This window comes from Achroia grisella, unplaced genomic scaffold, assembly GCF_030625045.1.
Source record: "Achroia grisella isolate CSIRO2021 unplaced genomic scaffold, CSIRO_AGI_Agris_v1 utg1239, whole genome shotgun sequence".
NCBI lineage: Eukaryota > Metazoa > Arthropoda > Insecta > Lepidoptera > Pyralidae > Achroia > Achroia grisella.
The window spans coordinates 154457-176775 of record NW_026712602.1 but is presented as its reverse complement, the minus strand read 5'-3'; the positions used below and the strand labels follow the sequence as shown (position 1 = coordinate 176775).

At 31.5% G+C, this 22319-nt stretch overlaps 1 protein-coding gene across 1 annotated transcript; it reads right to left on the bottom strand.

The window, feature by feature from the left end:
* Positions 1–7185: 7185 nt before the first annotated feature.
* LOC131854567 (uncharacterized) lies at positions 7186–12612 on the bottom strand. Its single transcript, XM_059205685.1, has 2 exons — positions 10308–12612; positions 7186–7589 (listed from the first exon to the last, which is right to left on the bottom strand). The coding sequence occupies exon 1, from the start codon at positions 12476–12478 to the stop codon at positions 10337–10339; it is 2142 nt and encodes a 713-aa protein (XP_059061668.1). The 5' UTR covers positions 12479–12612; the 3' UTR covers positions 7186–7589; positions 10308–10336.
* Between the last annotated feature and the right edge of the window lie 9707 nt (positions 12613–22319).

Below are 22319 nucleotides of genomic sequence, written 5' to 3'. Positions count from 1 at the left end.
TGCTTAAAGAAAAAGAAGACATAAGAAGAAGAAAGAAGACTTATATTATCATTTACATTTGTATATTGTCCGTAATATGTGTTTTGATTCTGGATGTAGTTCTTGCAGTTTCAATAATGGTTGACGAATTATTTATAAACATTATTATTACATAGTATAAAATAAAGTCGCTGTCGCTGTCTGTCCGTCCCTATGGATACTTAAATCTTTAAAACAACGCAACGGATTTTGAAGCGGTTTTTTAACAAATAGAGTGATTCAAGATGAAGGGTTATATATATAATACATGTACACCCGTGCGAAGCCGGGGTGAGTAGCTAGTTATTATTAAAGACATGTTCACTCCGCCTTTTGTACAATAGTTATTTTTTATTTATACATCTGAATTAATATATATAATAATCAGCAAGCATAGAGTAAATTGGTCAACTAAAGTCTCTATGGTCATCATTATAATAATCATCTATGGAATAGTAACACTTATTAAAAAAATATATACTCAATCTAGTTTTAAACAATGTAAAATTGTAAATAGTTTTTAAATCAAATCGGAACTTATTAAATCATTTTACTGATTGATATCTCGTTCTATGTATTACGTTATTATGTGCGTTTAAGTACTATTTAGACTGCAGATTTTTCTTCTACTATTTTCTCGGATGAATCTTTCTTCAGCACGGAGTTCAGTTTTTCATCAAATTACGATTATTATTCAATAGACAATAAATAAATAAATATCATTGCTAAACATTGTCATGTGGCGTTTATAATTTATTAGTTATCAGCACTTATAAAACAACAGCAGTCTTCATATAATGTTTTATTTATTAGTCAATAGTAGGATAACGACAGAAATTTGCTATTTTTTTCTCAAACTAATTTACTATTTTTTTCTTAACTATATTAGTTGAGTGACGTGTGTACGTATCCTAGCCTAGTGGTCGGTTTATTCCAAGAGGTTATGAGTTCAAATTTGTTTGACACCAAAATCTTTGTGCGTCTGTTTCTGATTGACACTCCGATGAAGAAAACTTTATTAAAAAACATATCAAAAAAAAAACAATACTAAAACTTGAATATTGCTACGTGGATTCAAATATATCCAGCGAAATTTTGGCTACAAGTATTGCTTTCACAACTAACCTCATCAGAATCGTAATAATCATATTTTAAGACAACTTACACAGCGCCATCTAGTCACAAACTAAGAATAGCTTGTGTTATTAGTACTAGACAACTGATATATATACTGATATCTGAATATAGATACATTTTTTGTTTATACATACTTAATATACATTGAAAACACCCAACCAATACCCGTGCTAGAAACCGAATCCGCGACCATCAGAAGTAAAGTGGTAGCGATTTATCGCTAGACCACCAAGGCCGTCAACATCAATAGAGAGTTCCTCTTTATTACTCCATCTACAATACCAATTTGACGGTATGTTTGTTTGTTTCATTACTACAGTGATAAAAGCAGATACTCAAAACCACTATCCAGCAATAGTATTTCCGAACGATATTAAAACCTTCAAGAAAAGAGCTTATTCCTTCTTAAAAGTCCGGCAACGACTTGCAATTCCCCTGGTGTTGCTCATGGGCGGCGGTAATCAGTCACCATCATTACAGAAGCATAACCAATATAAAATTTTGCATGTATTCACATAAGGCGAATTGTATGGAACCTTATGTACCCATTTTATAACCACTGTGCACACTAGGGATGTTATGGATATGAAATTTCGAATTATCCGTAAGTTTCGGATAAGATTTTTTTAAGGAATTTCAAAATAAAAATACAAATAGCCATTAAAATGTTTACATAACGTGTCTCAATTAGGCTCCGCCCCTATCCGATATTATCCAAAACTTTAATTACGGATTCGGTTACGGTTACGGAGCTCCCTAACATCACTGGTGCACACCACATTCCTCGCAAAATAAACAATGTCATTTCATTTCATCAGGTGAGCGGCAAGTTCGTTTGCCCCTATAAAAAAAAACTAAATGTATAAATATACACTTCACCATAAACAATCTGGAACAATACTGTGTATTATAATGACTAATTGGTAGTTTATCGTTATAAATACTTATACCTACCGATTCCAAATATATGAGCAAAATTTACCACCACGAAATCGGTCCGGGGTTATCTAAACTTATATATAACAAAGTAATATATAAATACATATAGTATTATATGTTATATACATTATATGATATAATAAACATTATTAATAACATATTGAAGTGTAATCGTGTAATTATCACTCGTTTATGTAAACATAGAGACAAGATAACTACTGTTTACCATCTTGTTTGTTTGAATACGCAAATGTGTGTTTATTTACATATTTAACTTAAAATGTCGGTAAAAAACACTGAAATGTATAATAATAATAATCATCGCAGGACAATTCACACAGCGCCATCTAGTGAGACTAGATGCTAAGCAAGCTAAGCAGATCTTGTGTTGTGGGTATTAGACAACTAAATAAATACATTTATTCGTAAATACATATAGAATATACATAGAAAACACCGATATACACAATCATACTCATAAATACAAATGTTTGTAATGATACAACTTGCATGAGCGAGTAATCGAACCCGCTACCATCGGATGTAAGGCAATGCGCAAAGCCGCTAGATCACCAAGATCGTCATTGTGCTTATTAAAAATATGTAACAAGTTTTTTGTGTGTATTAATATAAGATTTTTTTTAGAATAAGTAGTTTCTTATTGCAATAATTCTAGAATATAGTGCTACGTTAAATTTTGAAAATTATTCACCAGCAATATAGTCAAAGGTAACCATCTGAAGGCCAAAGTGACAATTATATGAGGTACGTACCTTACGTAACATTTAGTTTAGGAGATCAACACAAGCGTAAAACCTCTCGATGTTAAAAAACAATATAATTAATATCTCACCCAGAGTTACGTAGATATCACATAAAATACAAAGAAAATTCTATTAAATTGAGAACTCTTATTAAACTTTACTGTAAATACAAAACTAAAAGTCGGCAATGAACTAACAAAGTAGTAAAGTGTTCCAAAAAATGACTCGTCATAGTCGTTTTTCACACAAGTTATACAGCAAAATATGCACACTAAACACGCAAACATACAAAATACTTTCGCAAGTAATGTTTAACTGTGTGAACTTTTCAAAATTATTGAGAAACTAACTGTGGCCGCGGTTTCGTCCGCATGAAGTTTACAGCTTATACGTTATTCTGTTGTATAAGCTATATTACTGTAAAGTTTCATCAATATAAAGATGTAAAAGGAAGGGACGCCCTAAGAAAAGATGGATGGATTGTGTGAAACATGATATGAATAAAAGAAGAGTATGTTTAGATATGACGACTGATAGAGAGCAGTGGAAGAGAATGACATACTGCGCCGACCCCAAATAATGGGATAAAGGCAAGACAATGATGATGACTGTAAAGTTTCATCAAAATCCCTTAAGTAGCTTTTGCGTGAAAAAGTCACAAACATCCATCCATCAATATTCTTTTTATTCTATTGTGCACGCCCTTTTTCTTCTCATCTTGGACAAGAATTGAAGGATATTCTAAGGTAGTTCTCGATAGTTTTTATCTCCTCCAGCTATCTATCGACAATCATAAAAAAGTTTTTTTTTTTTGCTGAAAGTTGTGGAAATATATACTTGTACGTACTTAAATAACTATGTTTAATAAAAACTTTGTTACTGGATGCTTCGCTTGTGTACGTGATGCAAAGTAAGGTTTTGTGCTTAAGCATGTGTCTATAGGGTTGAACGGGGTAGTCAGAAGTATTGTCAACTGTCTCGATGACGTGGTGACTGCAACACTTGATATTGCTACATTTTCCTGAATACATTTAAATAGAAAGTGGTAGAGGGCGAGCCTACCGACTTTTCCTCGATTTATTTTGGTTTGTTAATGGTGTTTCTATCAATGAAATATCAAACAGAGATATACATTAATACACTATTACTTTTATAAGTTTGTATGGAATTAAACTTTATATAATTGTTAACAATTCTACTTATACAAAAAAATCATAGATAAAGTAAATACAGACAACATAAATAGTACGTTATTATTTTTAGTTAAAAATACAGACTAATAAAATTCTAACATTTTTCTTATTAACTTCACTATTATGAAAATATAAAATTTATGTATATCATTATATAATATCTGATTAAGATGCATTTCTTTTTATTTCTCTTGTTCTGTCACACAGAGATCGAAATTATATTATAATATTTTAAAATTTTAGTTGTATACGTAATAAAGATTCTACTGTCAAAGACTAAATGTACATTTAATTAATTAAATAACATTTAGCACACACGTGTCAAATGTCATTTAATTTACGGTATTTTTAAGCTTTATTATAAAAAAAATATTATGGGTGTGCACACCTTATCCATACAATTTTACAAATTTAATACTTGGTTGTGAGGATATACGTCTATACATATAAATAAAATTGGAATGTCTGTTTGTAATATTGAAATAACGATTTTTTACTACATGCATATGAACATAAATACGTATGTAACCAAAATAACATTTTTTATTATTCTTGTCTGTCTGTCTGTCTGTCTGTCTATGTGTTCGGGCTAATCTGAAATAGCTGGACTGATTTTGACGGGACTTTTTTTGGCAGGTAGCTGATGTAATACGGAGTAATTTAAGCTACTTTTATTTTAGAAAAATAATATATAAAAGTTAAATTCCACGCAGACGAAATGGCGAGTACAGCTAATATTTAAATATAAGAACATATTAAGTAAGTTTATTAGGTAAGGCGATCAATTTAGTACTTTGATATACGATCGAGATACGATGGCCATTGTTACATTGGTTTCAAATAAACCAGCAAAATGTAGGCATTTCAAGTGTTGCGTTGACCACGACATCGACAGTTAATAATGATATAACAGTACCATTAAATGACATTTAACGCCAACCAAACCCATCAGTCTAGACCAAAACGGACAAATGACTTCTCATTAACAATTATAATTTATTAGTGACTCCATTGAATTAAGAATATCATTAATATTCGATGTACATAAAATTATACAAAACCAATAATGAATAATATTTATAGCCGGTGTAAAATACTATAATATGCAGAGAACAACAAAACAATAAAACAAAAGACGATCGGTAGAGAACGCACAGAAATATTTATTTTGAAATTTATAAAATAGAACAAAAAAAAAGGTTTTATATGATTGTTATTCAATAACAACAATTATATAAAACGTTTTTATTATTGTTACAATATTGAAATTAATACCGCAAGTGGATTTCTGTTTGAAACTTCAAATAACCAGATATCGACCGAGATTGAAAGTATCGAAACTTATATTTCAGGGGGAAAATATATATTTTTGCTAATAATGAATAATCTCCAAGAACCAGTGGATGACTACAAAAAGTCGTTTTGTCTCACATTCTCACCTATTTCAGCCTCCAAGCAGCTTGGTTAGTAAAAGTAGTTAAATGGGCAATAAAATTCCAGAACAAAAGGCACAACAGTTTAGTCCTCCAGAAAGACAACGTATGGATGGTATCACAAATGCCTGGATGGTATATGATAACGTGATATCCGTAGTACTGTCCATGTATATAGGCAACGGATACCGCTTATCATATGGACTCTCTGTTTGTTTGCAATGAAATATTTAATAAAGATAGTTGACTAAAAAAAAATCTAAAGTTCTACAATTGTTTGCTTGTAAGGTTTGTACTAATAAAAGATTTTTGTGTATAGAGATAAAAACAAACGAATATAGGCAACAGTCTTCAATTTTTTTTTTTATTCGTGTCTAGCAATCAACTCACCAAGCTTTTAGCAGATTTGTTGACGGGAGAGAACTATACCTCTAGTAAGGAAACTAATCTTAATTTGCATTACTAATAAGTGTTATTTTACATTGCTTTTTTGAATAAAATCTCATATATGATGTCTTTCAAGCCTTCTGTATTTCATTGGTTCACGTAATGCCATTACAAGGATATTAGTATGCCCAGTCTTCAATTAAATATTTTTCATATTAAGTAGAAGATATAGAATGAATAGAATATAACTACGTGTTCATCTCTAAAACTTTATAGAGCTAGGAAGCTCTATAAAGTTTTTGCTTATTTTTACCTTTGTTTCAATTACTTTGTTTGTTATTTCGGGATATAAAATCTTTGAAAAAAGGTGATTTGGCTGAATACATGTTTACAGCCAAATCGGCATTTTAGTAGAGAAATTTATCGTGATAGACTAGTACAAAGTCGGAATGCCATATATCACTTACCATCAAGTAAATAGATTGTTAACTTATTTGCCATTGCAATTACATTGCCAATCTACTTACATAAAAATAGGAAATAAACCATCACACTTTTACTGAATGCACTGCAGATTCGATCATGAACACAGCGGCTGACTGTGTCTCCACTCACCAATTTACTGATGAGCATTTGGCCAGAAATAGATGAACAACAAACGTATAATTTTAATTAGCATACAGATGGGTTACACTTGGACCGTTTTAATATTTAAAATGCTGTTTAAATATGATAATTGCCGGACCTGTGTTTTAACTTGTATGCCATTTTAAATAAAGCCGACAGTGATAGGTATCTACTTAGGCATACACAGTTGGTCATAATAAAGTTAAAGATGGATCTGATTATATGAATTCCCGGCTGTGTCGCTATAGAAATCGTGGTATCTATACATATTTTATGTTAATAACAATGTCGGTGAACTATTTTTCTTGAAAATTAATTCATTGAACCAATAGTGACTCTATTAATGTTTACAGTAAGGTTAATAATAAACTGGTTAGTATCGCTGAGTGATATGTGAACGGGGTGAGTATGTTAAATAGGTGCTACTCATTAGAGGTATAGGTTGTCCTTCTAATGGGAACATATAAAATTATTGACTTACTAGCTGCGTCCCGTAGCGGTGGCTACCTGAATTCCGCTAAATATAACTTATGTTTTATTTAAAATTGCTATCAATATACTGTGTCGGGTTGCCCTCCACGCGTTTTCGCCTGGAAACCATGAATAAATTTCTTATGAATTTCTCGCGATGGGCTAACTGCCCTGATTATCATTCCCCACTGCTGCCCTGCCAGTGCAAAACGCATATATGCTAGCACAGGCAGGTGCACCATTCCATTATTATCAATAAAAACTTATGTTTTACTTCGGTATATAATCTATCCGTTTACTAAATTTCATTAAAATCTGTCTATTACTTCTTCTGTAAAGAACAAGCAAACAAGTTTTCCTTCTAATAATATGTTTAACACCAGGATACTAGACATTTTAAGCACAGCACAACCCTCATCTCTACAATTTGTGTTGCAGCACCTTGTTTAGCAACCAAGTAACCAATATGAGATATGACAGTGAAATGAAAAGGTATGGAGACAAGTCATATTAGTCCTCATGAATGGTTACGCATGAGTACCAGTGGTATCACTTGATAACCGCGTACTCTTCACGCATTTTGGCGACATTTGTCACCGGTTCGTCATAGTTTGTCATTCCTGAAAAACAAAAAATATATCTAAAATGATTACATGATATTTATTTATGTATAAAATTTTAATGCACATAATACAGAATTAAAAGTACATATGGCAGACTTAACACGTTGCCATTTTTACCATATCTTTTATATTTGACAGAATACTGAATCTACATATGGGACAGTTACTGACATCAAATCATATATGTCAAGTGTAAAAATCTTGAATAAAAATTGAAGGAATATTTTTTTGAAAACTGTATCTACGATTTTTTTTTATTAGACAATCGTCTGTATGTTAATAGACTCAACTAGGGAACCCTAAAAACTACCAAAGACCAAAACTGGTCAGGTTCAACGTTCTCCACTCATTAGTTTTTGATCACACCCACAACAACGGCACAAAGTCGTAACTTTTTTACATGAGCCGACCAAAAATATTTCGAATAGTAAAGGGGCTACGGTCCATTTTAATATGTGTGTACAAAAGAATTTTTTTGTTACAAGCGTTCTACAACTGGTTTTCTACTTTTAGACGGTTGAAATGATAAAATTCCTCGGGCGGGTATAGCTATAGATTAGGAAATGCCTCCTAACCTGCCTTTAAATGTTTATAGAGTTAAAGCCGGTTTTTGTGACCATTGCATGTCGATAATTTCGTTTCTTATACACATATAGATATAGATATTTGTAGAAAATACACTCGTACCAGCCATGGTCTCGTATTTGAATTTCAAATTGAATTACTTGCCATTAATTAAATTGTAAATTTTCAATGGCGCATTACATTATTTCTTTAATATTTTTTATAAATACTGAAATAAATAATAACCTATTTTTATGAAGTAAATATGTGTGAAGATTTAAAGGAGAAACTGATTAAAATGAGTCAAAAATAGGACCAAGTGTGAATAGAACTCGCGTTGTAAGGGTTCTGAGAAGAACATAACATTATTTCAATTAGGATTTTTTAAACCAAGGTAGGACTTACTACACATCCTATGTGACACAACGAAGGATTTGTAGTCTCAATAATCTCATGTAGACTACTCATGTATAAACGAAATATCTTCTTTGGAAAGTTACACTCTATCCTGAGGAGATAAAAACCATTACTCCTAAGAATATAGTTCAATTCTTATCTCTGATGAGTCTAGATAGCGGACTCTGAAAAAGGGCGAGCAGAATAGATGAATAGGGCGAGCAGAATAGATGATTACATTCACCTATTCTGCTCGCCCTTTTTCAGTGTGCTTAAGTCTAAGCACCAGACAATAGACCAAAATCCTCAATAAAAAAGAAAGGTAATAATAAAAAGAAAGGCAGAACTTTTCTATCTATATGGATACCATATAATTTGCTTTGGAATATGTGTTTAAGTTAAAAGATGAGATAAGCCAGAGAAATTACAGGGTATGAAGGTATGACTCAATCCTAGAAAAGGTGGACTTGACTACGTGATGTCTGTGATGCTGTTCAAATGTAATTAGTTACCACTTACCATTTAGTGGTCGTATAGCTTGTAATTGTCAAAATATGCAGAATTTATTAGTTTTGAAGACTGACCCCAAAAAGATTGAACTAAGACTTACTTAGGTTTTTCAAGACGGTTACATTAAAGTTTCTTAAGGGTCAACACGCACGTGACTCTCCTGGTGTTTCAGACATCCATAGGTTACGGTAACCGTTTACCATCACATGGACCGTATGTTAAATTGCGACCATCGTAATACAAAATAAAAATATCTTAATAATATGAGAAGAGATGCTACAATTATTGTTGTTGTAGTTAAAATACTGTATACGGCTGAGGACATATATTTTGACACTTATAGTATGCAACAGTTTATACTTGACCGTTCACTTTACATCATGTAATGCATATCATACGAGTAACTTGTAACATTTATACTAATTAAAACGATACCTTCGTTACAAATATAATAACGAAAACTTGTTTTTGGTGAACCATAGTTTTCGTTATTTTAATCTATAAACATCAATATGTTTTACTAAATATTTGTGTCTTTTGTATTGACTAGTTAATAGGTCTATCCAATATATGTTAATACATATATGTACACAGGTTTGTTATGAAGGTTAGTTGTAAAAGTTCTTTTTGATGATAACATTTAATACGATCAATAACTAAAAGTTATTGATTGTATTAAAAAAAGAAGTAAAGTGCACAATTAAAAATTACAATTAAAATCGTCATACAAATTGTACGGTCATATGATCGAATTAATATGAAAAATTAATTTCTTGGTGATAATGATTCAGTTTTATAAGTATTCCATTTAGATTTCGGCTTACTATATATTTTATCACTAACTTGTATATTTTAACAGAAAAGAATAAAACTTGAGATATGAGAAAAGAATTTTGAGATTCAAACCCAATATTAATCTTAATTACAGGCCAAATGTAACGCCGCATCGATCATAATACCGATATGTAAATAAGTTGACTAAAGAGATCATAATCGTTACAGACATCGACAACTATATTCGAATACCTAATGACAGACTCGAAAATTAGTTTTCAATGTTTAATTTATTCATTCTAATATCGTAGTTATGAATGTACTTACTATATACACCCATATTTGCTAAGTAAAAAATAATATTATGAATATATACGCATACTGTTTAAATAAACATATTAAGTCAACATAGGATTTTTCCTCCACTAAATACTACCATTAACTATTTGATTTGGTAGGTAGTACACCTACCTTGCTCATTAAGTTTGTGGAACAGTGTCTTAGACTATACGACAAGGGGCCGGATACTGCGAGTAAACGGAGACCATTTTTGATGGTTTTCTGCAGCATGCCGGTATTAGTTCACACATTGGCTGATGACCACAGCCTGGAATCGCATCATATGGGATATAACTCTCGTTCATAAGACGCCCCAGACACTTTGGTATCAAGATACATGGAGGCACGTGACGACATATCATCTTCATCTTTGGTTTGACCTGAGTCCCTACATTGTCCTTAGCAGTCAATACAAGATAGTTTCTCCTACACACTGGCACCTCTATACATTTAGGCCTGTGCTGACACGACGTAACTATAAGCTCTTCATTACCTAACAAACATTCAGGTACTTTTTGACACATTGGAACGTGGACACAAGAATTTTCGAGTTTTGAATCATATTTAGGTTTGTAACAACGTCTTACGACCTCACACGGAGGATCATGATTACTTACACTTTGTGTTCCTTTCTTAATGTTTTCCTCTATACGATATTGCTGCTGTTCAATCAATGGGGTTTTATATTGGGTCAACTGTTTACTATTTTTCTTTAGGTTCTTAAATCTGTGATACATCTGGAAGAAACTAGACCTTTTTTCCTGAGTCATAGACCAGGCTGGCATTGTTGGTACCTTAGACGGAGGCAAATTAAGACAACCATGAATCAAAACACATGGTGGATTATGAACACAAAGGATTTCACCGTTATAGTTCTGGGCTAATTGTTGAGTAATATTATCATGTGGTTCTAAACATGATCTGTTTATATCGTTCGTTGGTATAGGTGACGACGTAGTCTCTGTTGCTATTTTCGGCATATTTTTATCCGGAAAACATTTACATTGTATATGTCGTGGTTTTGTGTCCTTTTTGTCTTGCAAGGAGGACAATGAAGAAACGACGGGTACATTTTTGAAAAGACGTGTGTTAATAGTGCTTTCTGCTGGTGGAATACTACAAGTAAATAAGGAATCAGGACTACCTATATCACATTTTACAGAACAAAATGTAGGTACATTTTTAGAATCTATTTCTTTATTACAGTCTTTTGAACAATATTGTGAACTAGTGTTATTACTACAAGACGTTTTATTTATGTCAATATTTTGTATATTGTAACGTTTATTAATTTTGTCAAAAACGTATTCCCAAAATGCAGATGAATTTGATATTGCGACGCTTTGTGTTGGGCTCACAATATATGGAGTAGAACTACCTATTGCCCTGCTTTGAACTTCATCAGGTGTTGAAAATATTTGATACCTTTGTTTTCTTAAACATTGCTGCTCATTAACATTATTCCGATACTTTTTGACCTGTCTTGATCCCTTCTCCACTGCATTATGTTCCGTTCTAAAAGTTTGCACTTTTGTAGGAATCATTTGATCATAATTATTTACAAATAGTGATGTAAGGCTATTACTGGTATTAGAACATATATCTCTAGTAATCTTAATGGTAGCTTGCGGTATTCCCGTTTGTTTTGGCCAATAAGAGATAATTTTTGCATCAGGTTCTATACACCCCTCGACGGTATAAACTGGTTGAACTAAATAACTTTGTTCTTGTTTGTAATGTTTCCTCAATTGTTTCTGTTTGCACAAGGCACAATACGCTTGGCAACCAGTATCTTTACATGTGTTTTTCACGCGGTTTTCCTCAATGGTAGTCATATGTTTAAGGCTATTATTAGTACGACTGAAGATATTAGAGAAACATGGTATTAATTTATGCCGCATCAAGGAACATTTTGATTTAATTTGTTTTACTTCTTTGTAATTATAATGATCGCCTTTATTATTTAACAAAATGTTCCCATAACATAAATTGTGAATACTATTTCTGTTACACCTTATTTTTACTTCACTGATATTAATATTACTTTTATACTGTTGCTGTCTACACAAGTTATAGCCATCGTTGTCACCTGTATATTCTTTATTATAACTTTGACTATTTCCCTGATGATTAAAATTTTTCTTCATTTTAGGTCGCTTTCTAGCAATTTTTTTACATACAATCGTTGAAATTCCATTGAAATTTACAGGTGCAGCGAGTTCTTCAAAATCTGAACTGTCTGTGTGTTCCTCAATGCGTCTGGGGTCATATGTCATCAGAAATGCGGCTGAATTATGATTCATTTGAAGGCTGGTTATCTTTATAACAAGTCTTCCTTAGATGACATCGTTTTTATGGTTTCCATGAAAGTTACGGTATTTTAAGTCACATATTTTTAATTTTAAATAAAATATATTTTATATTACCGTGTCAGTTATAGAGATGTCACATTTTATTGTCATATTTAATTCTGTCTAATTTACACTCTTTACCTGTTTTTACTAAAAGTACTAACCTCCTTTGGGAAATCAGAATATTTAGGGAAATAAAGATATGTCCATGTCCGTCAGTAATTGCGAAAGAGTTACTGTAAAAAATCGATATAAACCATAAGGCGGCCCTAATCTATGTGTAGTGTTCTTTAGAACTTATAAATTCTGACCTCTAAAAAGAGTTTTTATTGTTGTCATTATTATTACATAATTTAAAACGTTTGAATGATATTCGTAAAGACCTTCTCTATATTAATAATGATTATTACCTACCCGTCTTTAATTACCATTTGTTTGTGTATTTAAAGTTGTCTTAATATTTTTCGAATTAAAATTTATTTTAAATAAAATAAAGATCTTTAATACAAGTAGGAAAAATTTTCAAAAAAATTTCCTAAATATATATAGGACCTTTTAAAAAACTGATAGCGCCCTGATGGTTGGTCACTGATGGACGCAGCTTTTAACTGTAACTACTCTTATAAAGCAAGCTGCTTGACAGCTGATATTGGTGAGACATAGGTACCCACGAAAACTTTTTACAAAGTCTACCTCGAAGATGTAATGTAATGATGATATATGTAATCCTAACCTATATGCTATTCATATGTTAAAAAAAGATAAACATGCGAAGGACTTTGACTATTCTGCCAAAACTTAAAACAATACTTTATGGACTCTGCTAAACCTCTGGCTACAAGGTAACGAATACAAAGGTCCATTTGCTTGTTATTATTTATCGGTATTAAACGCTGAATTAATATTCAGAGGTGATACGTCATGGTGGCAACGCCGTGCATTGGACTCAAGGGGCTGTCTACAACGATCCACAGAGGTTGATAGTTTTTTTTATCTCTGTATAAAATTGTTACGCCAAAACTACTGAACGGACTTTGATGAAACTTTCCAGTAATAGATTTTATACATCAAAATAACACATAGGCTATAATTTAAAAGATAGTATGTACATTGGGCGAAATATAACGATAAATGTCAAGTAAGTGTAATGCAGACGAAGTTGCGCGGGTAAGCTAGTACTAAATATACACTATCAATTCTGTGTTCGAATGGCAAACAAGCTGTTTTATTATAAGTATAATAGTCGTATTCCATAATGACTTATTATGATGTACTTCAAATTTATAACTGCATTTAGAAGCAGTTATAAATTTAATATTATTAGTAATTTTAACAAGATTCACGAGACATAATAATATCTAGAATTGTTAATGTCCGGAGGCACAGAAACCGTTTATTATCTGACAAGATGTCTGCTGCAAACATCAGCATCTTCTGTAATAATACATACTATTTGATTCTAATTGATTGCTATTATAAAATAAATATATAGGTATAGGCTATTAAAAGTATTTTAAACCACTGTATTAATATTATTTATTGTTTTTATGTAATCTAAAATACCTATCAATAACAATGTTGATATAGATTTTTTTATTGGTCAATTTATCGATGATCTAAATCTTTCTGAGTCAAGTATTCGATAAATAAATCATATCAATTCCTAGTCTATGAAAATAGACAACCGTTATTAAATAACCTAGAAAAAATATAATAGATATATATAGTAGATATAATAGAATATTTCTTAAGTTCAATTGATCAGTTTTTAAAGAGAAATTAATATTTATAAAATTCAGTCCCGATAAAATACATAAAATTCGAAAACACTCACCAATATTTTAGGCGTCTATAAGCTATGGCAATTATTTACCAGTAAATATCCAGATTCATGCTTTTATTACAAATGCAAAAGTGTATCTGTCTGTTTATTACCATTTTAGGCCTAAACTGCTGAACACATCTTAATGCAAGTTGACTTGAAGATAGATTGTATCACGAGGACGTAGAAAGACCATCTTTCATCTAAAAAAGGTAGGCGACGGCGAGAATAAAGGTATAATAATAAGTTTGTAAGTACGGATGTTTGTTACTCTTACATGCAAAAACTACTGAACATATAGCTTATAAAATAGAATAACATATAGACTATAAATTTCACAGCACAGCTAATATTAAATATAGAATAAAGTATTACGCCATTAACACATAATAATATCTATTTTCACACCCAACAATTAAGATTAATGTATATAAATAGATATATAAATATGGCAGTATAAATATACAATAAATGGTAGAGGTTACGGTGAAAGTATCAAAATTATTGAACCCTAGTACACAACTATAAGTAACGCGTCACACTGTAAAATAATAGGAGAGTAGAATAAAAAAATTGAGCGAGGTGAATGCCGGAGCACGTAGGTGCGTTTTAGAAATAATGAATCGGCCGAAAGGGTTCAGAATTTTAATGTAATGGGGGTGCAACCCTCCGTAATCATAGGTGATCTAACGCCGGCCGTCTTTGTCCTTTTTTTATTCTAAATCCAACAGCTATTAAGTTTCGACCAGTGGTTTCGTTCTGACATTTCTTTGTTAAAAACATGTATTTTAATGTAATAGAAAACATCTAAAACTGCAACACATAAATTCATTTTTTTTATATATAAATACCAAATATGCAAAGGTATAGGTATGTAAGGGTAGTGTAGTTATAGTAGTAACATGTTGTTGTATGTAATTCGTTTTTTAATTTAATTAATTATCTGTACTAAAATGCTTCATGTAAAATAAAAGATAAAAAAGTAAAAAAAAATAAGTTGATTCATGGTAACAACAAACAAAATATAAATCTGTGAAATTCCCTCGGGGAATAAAATGTACCTACCGATTTATTTTTTATAAATTAATTTTATAAATAGTATTATTTTCCGTTTTATACATTTTATATAACGCAATAAATTTCGACAACAATGAATCGAACACCCACATACATATAAACGTATAAAAAATGAAGCACTAAACAATTGGACTTTTTTGGTCCTCTGCAATCATCTTCGTTGTCCTCCAAAACACATTTTACAACATTATAATGCGTTTTCCGTTTCAAAAATGTGATTCTTAACGTCTACCTGATAGGTATCATTTACAACTATTCATATATTAGGTATAAAATGTATATAATAAATATAAATAAAAACATTATCGAGTTTTTGTTTCAAGAATATTATTTTTATCGAATTAATCGATTATCGATTCAACCTCAACAACAATCTCTCACACTGATACAAACCTATCTGGCATAAAATCTATTTTACGAAAATTAGGCACCGCATTAAAAAAATACAATTCAAATTTGGAACGCAGAAACGTCAATCGAGAATTAAATTTGATTGGCTGAATCCCTACGGGAACTGAGAAACGAGGGAAATCAAGGGAAAATAAAACTTTTATTACGTCATATGTGTTTTACGACCAAACAAAGTGGACCTCCCGCGCCCTAGATAATACGTATAAAATTCCACTACTTGATTCTTACACTAGGGGTAATTCTATACTGGTTATTTGTTGGGACGTGTAGGGTAACCAATCATGAGTCGATGTCGCGATTGATTGGCAAAAAGGGCGATTCGCGAATGCTCCCTTACGTGGGGGTGCGCTCTGATAATTTTTGGCATGTGCGCCATGTGGGTGGGACTTGTGATAGATACGTATATTCCAAACATAAACACTTATTAGTATAATAATATGTTTACAGAAATAATTCATTTAATGATAATGATAATTCAAACACACAGTATAACGAAACTCAACAACAAAATACCACAAAGTCAGTATGGTTACCTCAGTTTCGCTTATTTCAGAAACCAAACAGATTACTTTGTAAGATATTTGGGTAAGATGAGGCTGTCAAGTTACAGGCCACAGAGGCTGATGGCGGATGGCATCTTAGTCCTTCTGAACGGGAAAATTTGAGTGGTAACACAAGCATCATATAATAATTTGATAACAGTATGCTATGCATATATCTAGACAACGTGTACCACTTACTATTGGGCCATCTGCTTGTCATTCCAATTACGTAATAAAAAAAGTGACTAGATGTAATTACTCTATGGTATCCACAGAAATGGCGGGTAACATCGCTACAGCACCTACGCAGCTTAAGCCGTGTTTACACGGGCTACCGTTAGTAAATAAATAAAAAACCCGTGGGCGACTTTCACAATTCAAATGTCACTCCAATCGCACTTTCCCACGAACGATACTGTGGCCGTAAAACCGGAATCTAGTGAATTATGGATTTATATATTTTTTCCATTGTACGTCGTAAAGTTTACATTATTTCTAAAGAATATGGGAACGAAGGGACTATAGTATAATGTTGGTTAAACTGGAAATACTTTCTTTTTAAATTGTTATTTTTTATAGGCAAAAAAGAATGTAGTTATTTAATTTAGTTTAAATATAATTACTAACCAAACCGAAGAGAAACAATGTCCAACATGTAATATTTTTCTAAATAAAATAATGTATAAAAAATGGTATAGGTATTGCAGATATTCATTGATAATAAACATGTTTTCGTATAAAGAATAGAAGAGAGATAGAAAAGAGAAATAAACTTTAACAGACACTGATAGTTCAGCCTCTTCTAGAATAGGTATATGCCATGACAGTCAGCAATCCGCAATTACAGGGCAAAGACTACCTTATAATCTCTATCTAACAAACTAGCGCTATTATCTGTGCTTTTTAGTGAAACTATATGTTTTATAATAGGAAATACCTCTAGAAGCAATGGGTGGAGAATTAACTTAACTACCAACTACTAAATTAAATAATTAAAATTAAAATTTATAACGTATATTCTAAATTACATTAGGACACAATTTGAGTACGAATTCCATTTAACCCCTAATGTAAATCTACGTCTTGTTAATAATATTATCTATAGGTAAATTAGAAAAGATAAATTCAAAATCTTTTATGCCACCAATCTTAATCTTCTACGGTAAGACATCATTGCCATTTGTACCAGAATTGCTCACTAAAGGTTTACATATCAATGTAGATAGTAAAGATGAACTACCCTGATTTACATAAGTACAATTAATCGATTACGAGAATGAAATCTACAACAATAGTGCGATTTGAGTCGCAAAATTTCTCACGTCCCATGTGGCGTATGCAAATCGTAAGTTCGCGGGTCCCAGTGTGAACGAGGCCGGTAGCTGAGATATTCAAATATGGAACACAATATTTCTTTTAAAAATAAATTTGCATTTTTAACAACAGTATTGTGATAGTCGCCAGGTCTGCTAAATTTGCAATAAATCTATATAACAGATTTTTATTATTATCCAATCATAAATAGTTTTACCCATATACTTGTATACAGGTATTTTTCTAAGTATTGCTTAACGATGAAAATTTTAAAATGTATTATTTTATATATTATACTTGCTCAAGACTTGTTAAACTTAAAGACCGTATTGGAACATGCTCTTGGCCTGTCCGAATAGAATATACCCATAAAAAAGAACAACAGTGACCGCGAATTTTTGAAAATGGAATTCTTTGTCGACATAATACCTCTGTGCACCTAAGACAAATAGTAAATGAGAATTGCGCGAAAATTTATTCTATTGCGTAATACTACTAAAAAACAGGCGATACCAGAGTTTCACAAAAATATGTTTTGTTTTAAGTGAGGCGGGTTTGTAGAATATACTAGATTAGACTAGATTTTCCAAATTAATATATGTAAACAATTGGTTGTAAATACTATGTAGTACTAAAACATTGGTATTACAGATTCGTACAAAAATATTAGGTGACGCAAGAATGGTTTAGGTCATCTGGCTGATATTTAAAAAATACAAAATATGACTGAACATTCTCGCATAAGAGATTTTTGTATTTAGAACGTACTATTTAAAAATATGTAAGATAAAGTTACAAATTAGTGACGTGCACATGATTTGTGTTCCGAAAAAAACCGCCAAAATGAATAACCATAGTGTATTTTGAAATTCGAATATTTTTATATTCCTTTCATTACTCGTAAATCTCAGCATGGCTATATAATTTAAATGTTAATGCTTAGTAAAATTCAAAAAGTTGATGGGAACCAATAAAGCTAGATAGAACCGGTTAAAACCGATATTACACACCGTATTGTGATGGGCGCAACTTACGGTAAAGTAATAAACGGCGATTAAGCATCGACTTAGTATTTAGTACGCGACCTTTATGGCGTTCTCTTAAAATAATAAATAATTTATATGCATAAATAACTATGTAGGCACGTTATTAAAATCGAACAGGCCTCAGGGTTTGGAATGAAATTTTATTGGGGATTATAACTGGACCAGCTTTTACGTGTACAATCAGTTTAGTACAAGACACAGTTTAAGATTTGTAATTATTCTTTTCTAATTATTTATGGTATCACACAAAATAGTATAGAAATATGTTTATTCAAATAAACTAAATATTAGCACTTTTGATTAGTCATACTTTTTTTAATTTACAACTCATTCGGAACCCAGACTAATTTCATGATCAGAGCAAGAAACTTGCATGTTGCTCTTTTAAATAAATGTTGTTCTAAGTTCTAACACATTAACAAAGATTGGGCATGCGACAATCAACATAGAAACAGGCACGCACTAATCTTTGTGGAATGAGATAATATTGTCAGCGCTATGAATTTTAAGTTACCTAGTTTTTTTTTTCACTAAAACATTCATTCATCATTTATAAACTTCAATTGTATATTAAGCTTTTTTTTTTTACAAAGAAAGTGTTTTATAAGACATTTGAATAACATTAAAATCTGTTCCGTACAGTCCATTGGTTTATGCGTTAAATTTTTTTATATTAAATTATAATACATTCGTAAGTCATAAATTGTATTAAGCGAAGTCGTAGTTTTCGTCTATCTGTCCATCTGTATACCTCTTAATAACCACGTAATGGATTTCGATACGGCTTTCAGTTTGATTTTGAGATTTTTATGTTTTTTTTAAATTTTCGATTCCCGTTTAAATTTAACGGGGAAACAATCAGAGGGGGGTTGGGGGGGCTAAAGTCGGTGTTCTGAAGAGGTGTGATATTTCCCGGTTCAAGAGGGTCTACAGGATGCTCTATTTTTATACAGCATGCACTATTTCAACATTACGATGCCACTGTAAAAAAATATAAATTATTGTTTAAAGGCAGATGTTTATTACATTGCAATAATTGTAATAATAGAATACACAATATGTAAATTAGCAACTTGAATCACAGTGCACTCATTATACAACAAACAAAAAAAATCACCACAAAAAAGAGCAGATGCAGCAAAAAAAACTTTTTTGGTATATTTTCTTCAATTTCAATGTAAATGACAAAAATATTTTTTAGTATCATAGAAAAAAGTAACCCCTTGCCTGCAGTTTTTTTTAAGTTTGTTTCAACTATCTTGAAAAAAATACGGATTCGAATTAACGCCGCGTATGCAAATAACCAATTCGTGCACGAAATATTGTATTAAAAACAACGGCAACGAAGGGTTAGGGGTCAGGGGTTCGAGTTTTTTGCCAAAATTATTATTAGAGTTACGATAATGGAAAGGTATGTTATATTATATCGTATATTCACATTGCAAGTTAGATCTTAGTTATATTATTTCGTGTTTTATATTATTTACATTACTACTACTACAAGATACTAGAAGATAGTAGCTCTTATCTACGACTTTGTCTATTTTTTTAGATATAACAATAACCTAGTCTATGAGCGTCTCTGTGTTACAATCTATAATCAAATTTCATTATGGTCCGTTTAGTCGTGAAATGTAACAAACATGTTTTCTCTTTTATAATATTAGTTTTTTATGTAATTGAAATGTATTCATAATAATACATAATTATAACCCTTGACAGATTACACAGCGCCATCTGGTCCCAAATGCATAAGTAGAGACTACGTTATTTGTACTAGACAACTAGGTAATATAAATACTTAAAAGTTTCTTTTGTAAATACATTCATAATTTACATAGAAAACACTCAGACCAATACAAACAATCATATTATAAATGTTTCCACAGTGCATGGAATTGAACCCGCGATTATCGGAAGTAAAGCGTAATAGCGTGGTACTTAACCACTGAGTCGCTGGAACATTTAGTAACAACATCTCAATATTGCTCACATTACCTTTCAGTGTATATGTTTGTATGGTTCCGGTATCTACAATAGAATGTACGAGTATTTATAAGAAATAAATAATTTATTTTGTGTGCAACGTCCAAACGAGTTTCTATTACCGGTGTGACAGCACAATGCGAGAGTACTGAAATTCAATTAGTTCCAATACTACAAATATATATGTTTTATTTATTAATTGTTGTAAAAAGTTGCAACAACTTCCTCTAATAAAAATAGTGATAATGTTTTTAGTTTTACAGCAAATCTCGACGCTGCGCTGTGATGTTGCGAATAATTTGTTTTTTATTTATTTATAATAATTATAAAAATAATAAATATTAATAATTATGACGATACGACTGGTCCAGCAACTCAAAGTCGCTCAACGACCTATGGAAAGAGCTATGCTTTGAATTTCTCTAGAAAACTAAGGTCACCGACATAGCTCTTCGTATTTGCAAGTTGAAGTGGCAGTGGGCTGGTCATATCTGTCGCAGAACCGATGCTCGATGGAGTAGGCACGTTCTGGAGTGGAGACCGCGAATTGGCAAACGTAATATAGGACTACCCGCAGCTAGGTGTAGCGACGACTGTAGGTAGGTCCCTACATACGTAGGTAACCCTACGTATGTAGGGTTGCGGGTAGTAACTGGATGAGAAGGGCTGAAGATCGTGCCCAGTGGTGTGCCTTGGGAGAGGCCTATGTCCAGCAGTGGACTGCAGTGGGCTGATGATGATGATGATGAATTATGAAAATATTAATTAGTAGAAAAAATATAATAACTAGTACCGACCAAAGGGGTCTTATAACTAAGTAATCATGAGTTTCAAGTTGAACTACGGTTCTAAAGAACTAGGAAAAGATAGACCTTACAGAGTTTCTACTCAGTAATGTTTCTACATTCAATAAAAGGTACCATTGACAATATTTAATACAAATAAATTAATAAAGTAAAGAGAAAACTCAACTGATTATGAGACGAATATAAAAATGTTCGTTCGATCACATTATAACTCAAGGTTTAACCATCCAGTAGCTTAGTTTATTCTAAGAACTACACTATCCCATCCTAGCTAATAGGGTTCAGTATAGAGTAGGGGTTTTCTTAAGACTACCTACACCATAAAAAAACAATATTCAAGCAAATAAATTATACATCTATTTATCAAATTAATTTTACTTACGAAAATTCAACACACCAATTCAATTTCGAAAACAAAAAAATATGTAGATGTATAGATACAGTTCCATCCACTAAAACGTGTATTTTTTTTTAGAAAGTTGTGAACTTTGTCACATTGAAATTATTTATAAATACATATATTTTAAACAACTATACCTAATAAGTTAATATTGTGACAGGTTGCGAAATACTTCAAACGTCATATGTAAAGCAAAGTAAATCACAGTCCAGTTTAAATATGTTCAAATGTTGGGAGAAAAGCAAAAAATTCTTTATATCTTCATAATTATACATCTATTTACGAACTGTTTACTGAAATTTTTATATATAAATATAGCGTTCAATAATGGAGTGTAATGAAAATACAAAGTGCGGTATAGAAATAATTAACAATTTTAGTTAAAACCA

Bases quoted from the DNA above. Each gene is read 5' to 3' on its own strand.
- LOC131854567 (XM_059205685.1), bottom strand. From the start codon at position 12,478: ATGAATCATAATTCAGCCGCATTTCTGATGACATATGACCCCAGACGC.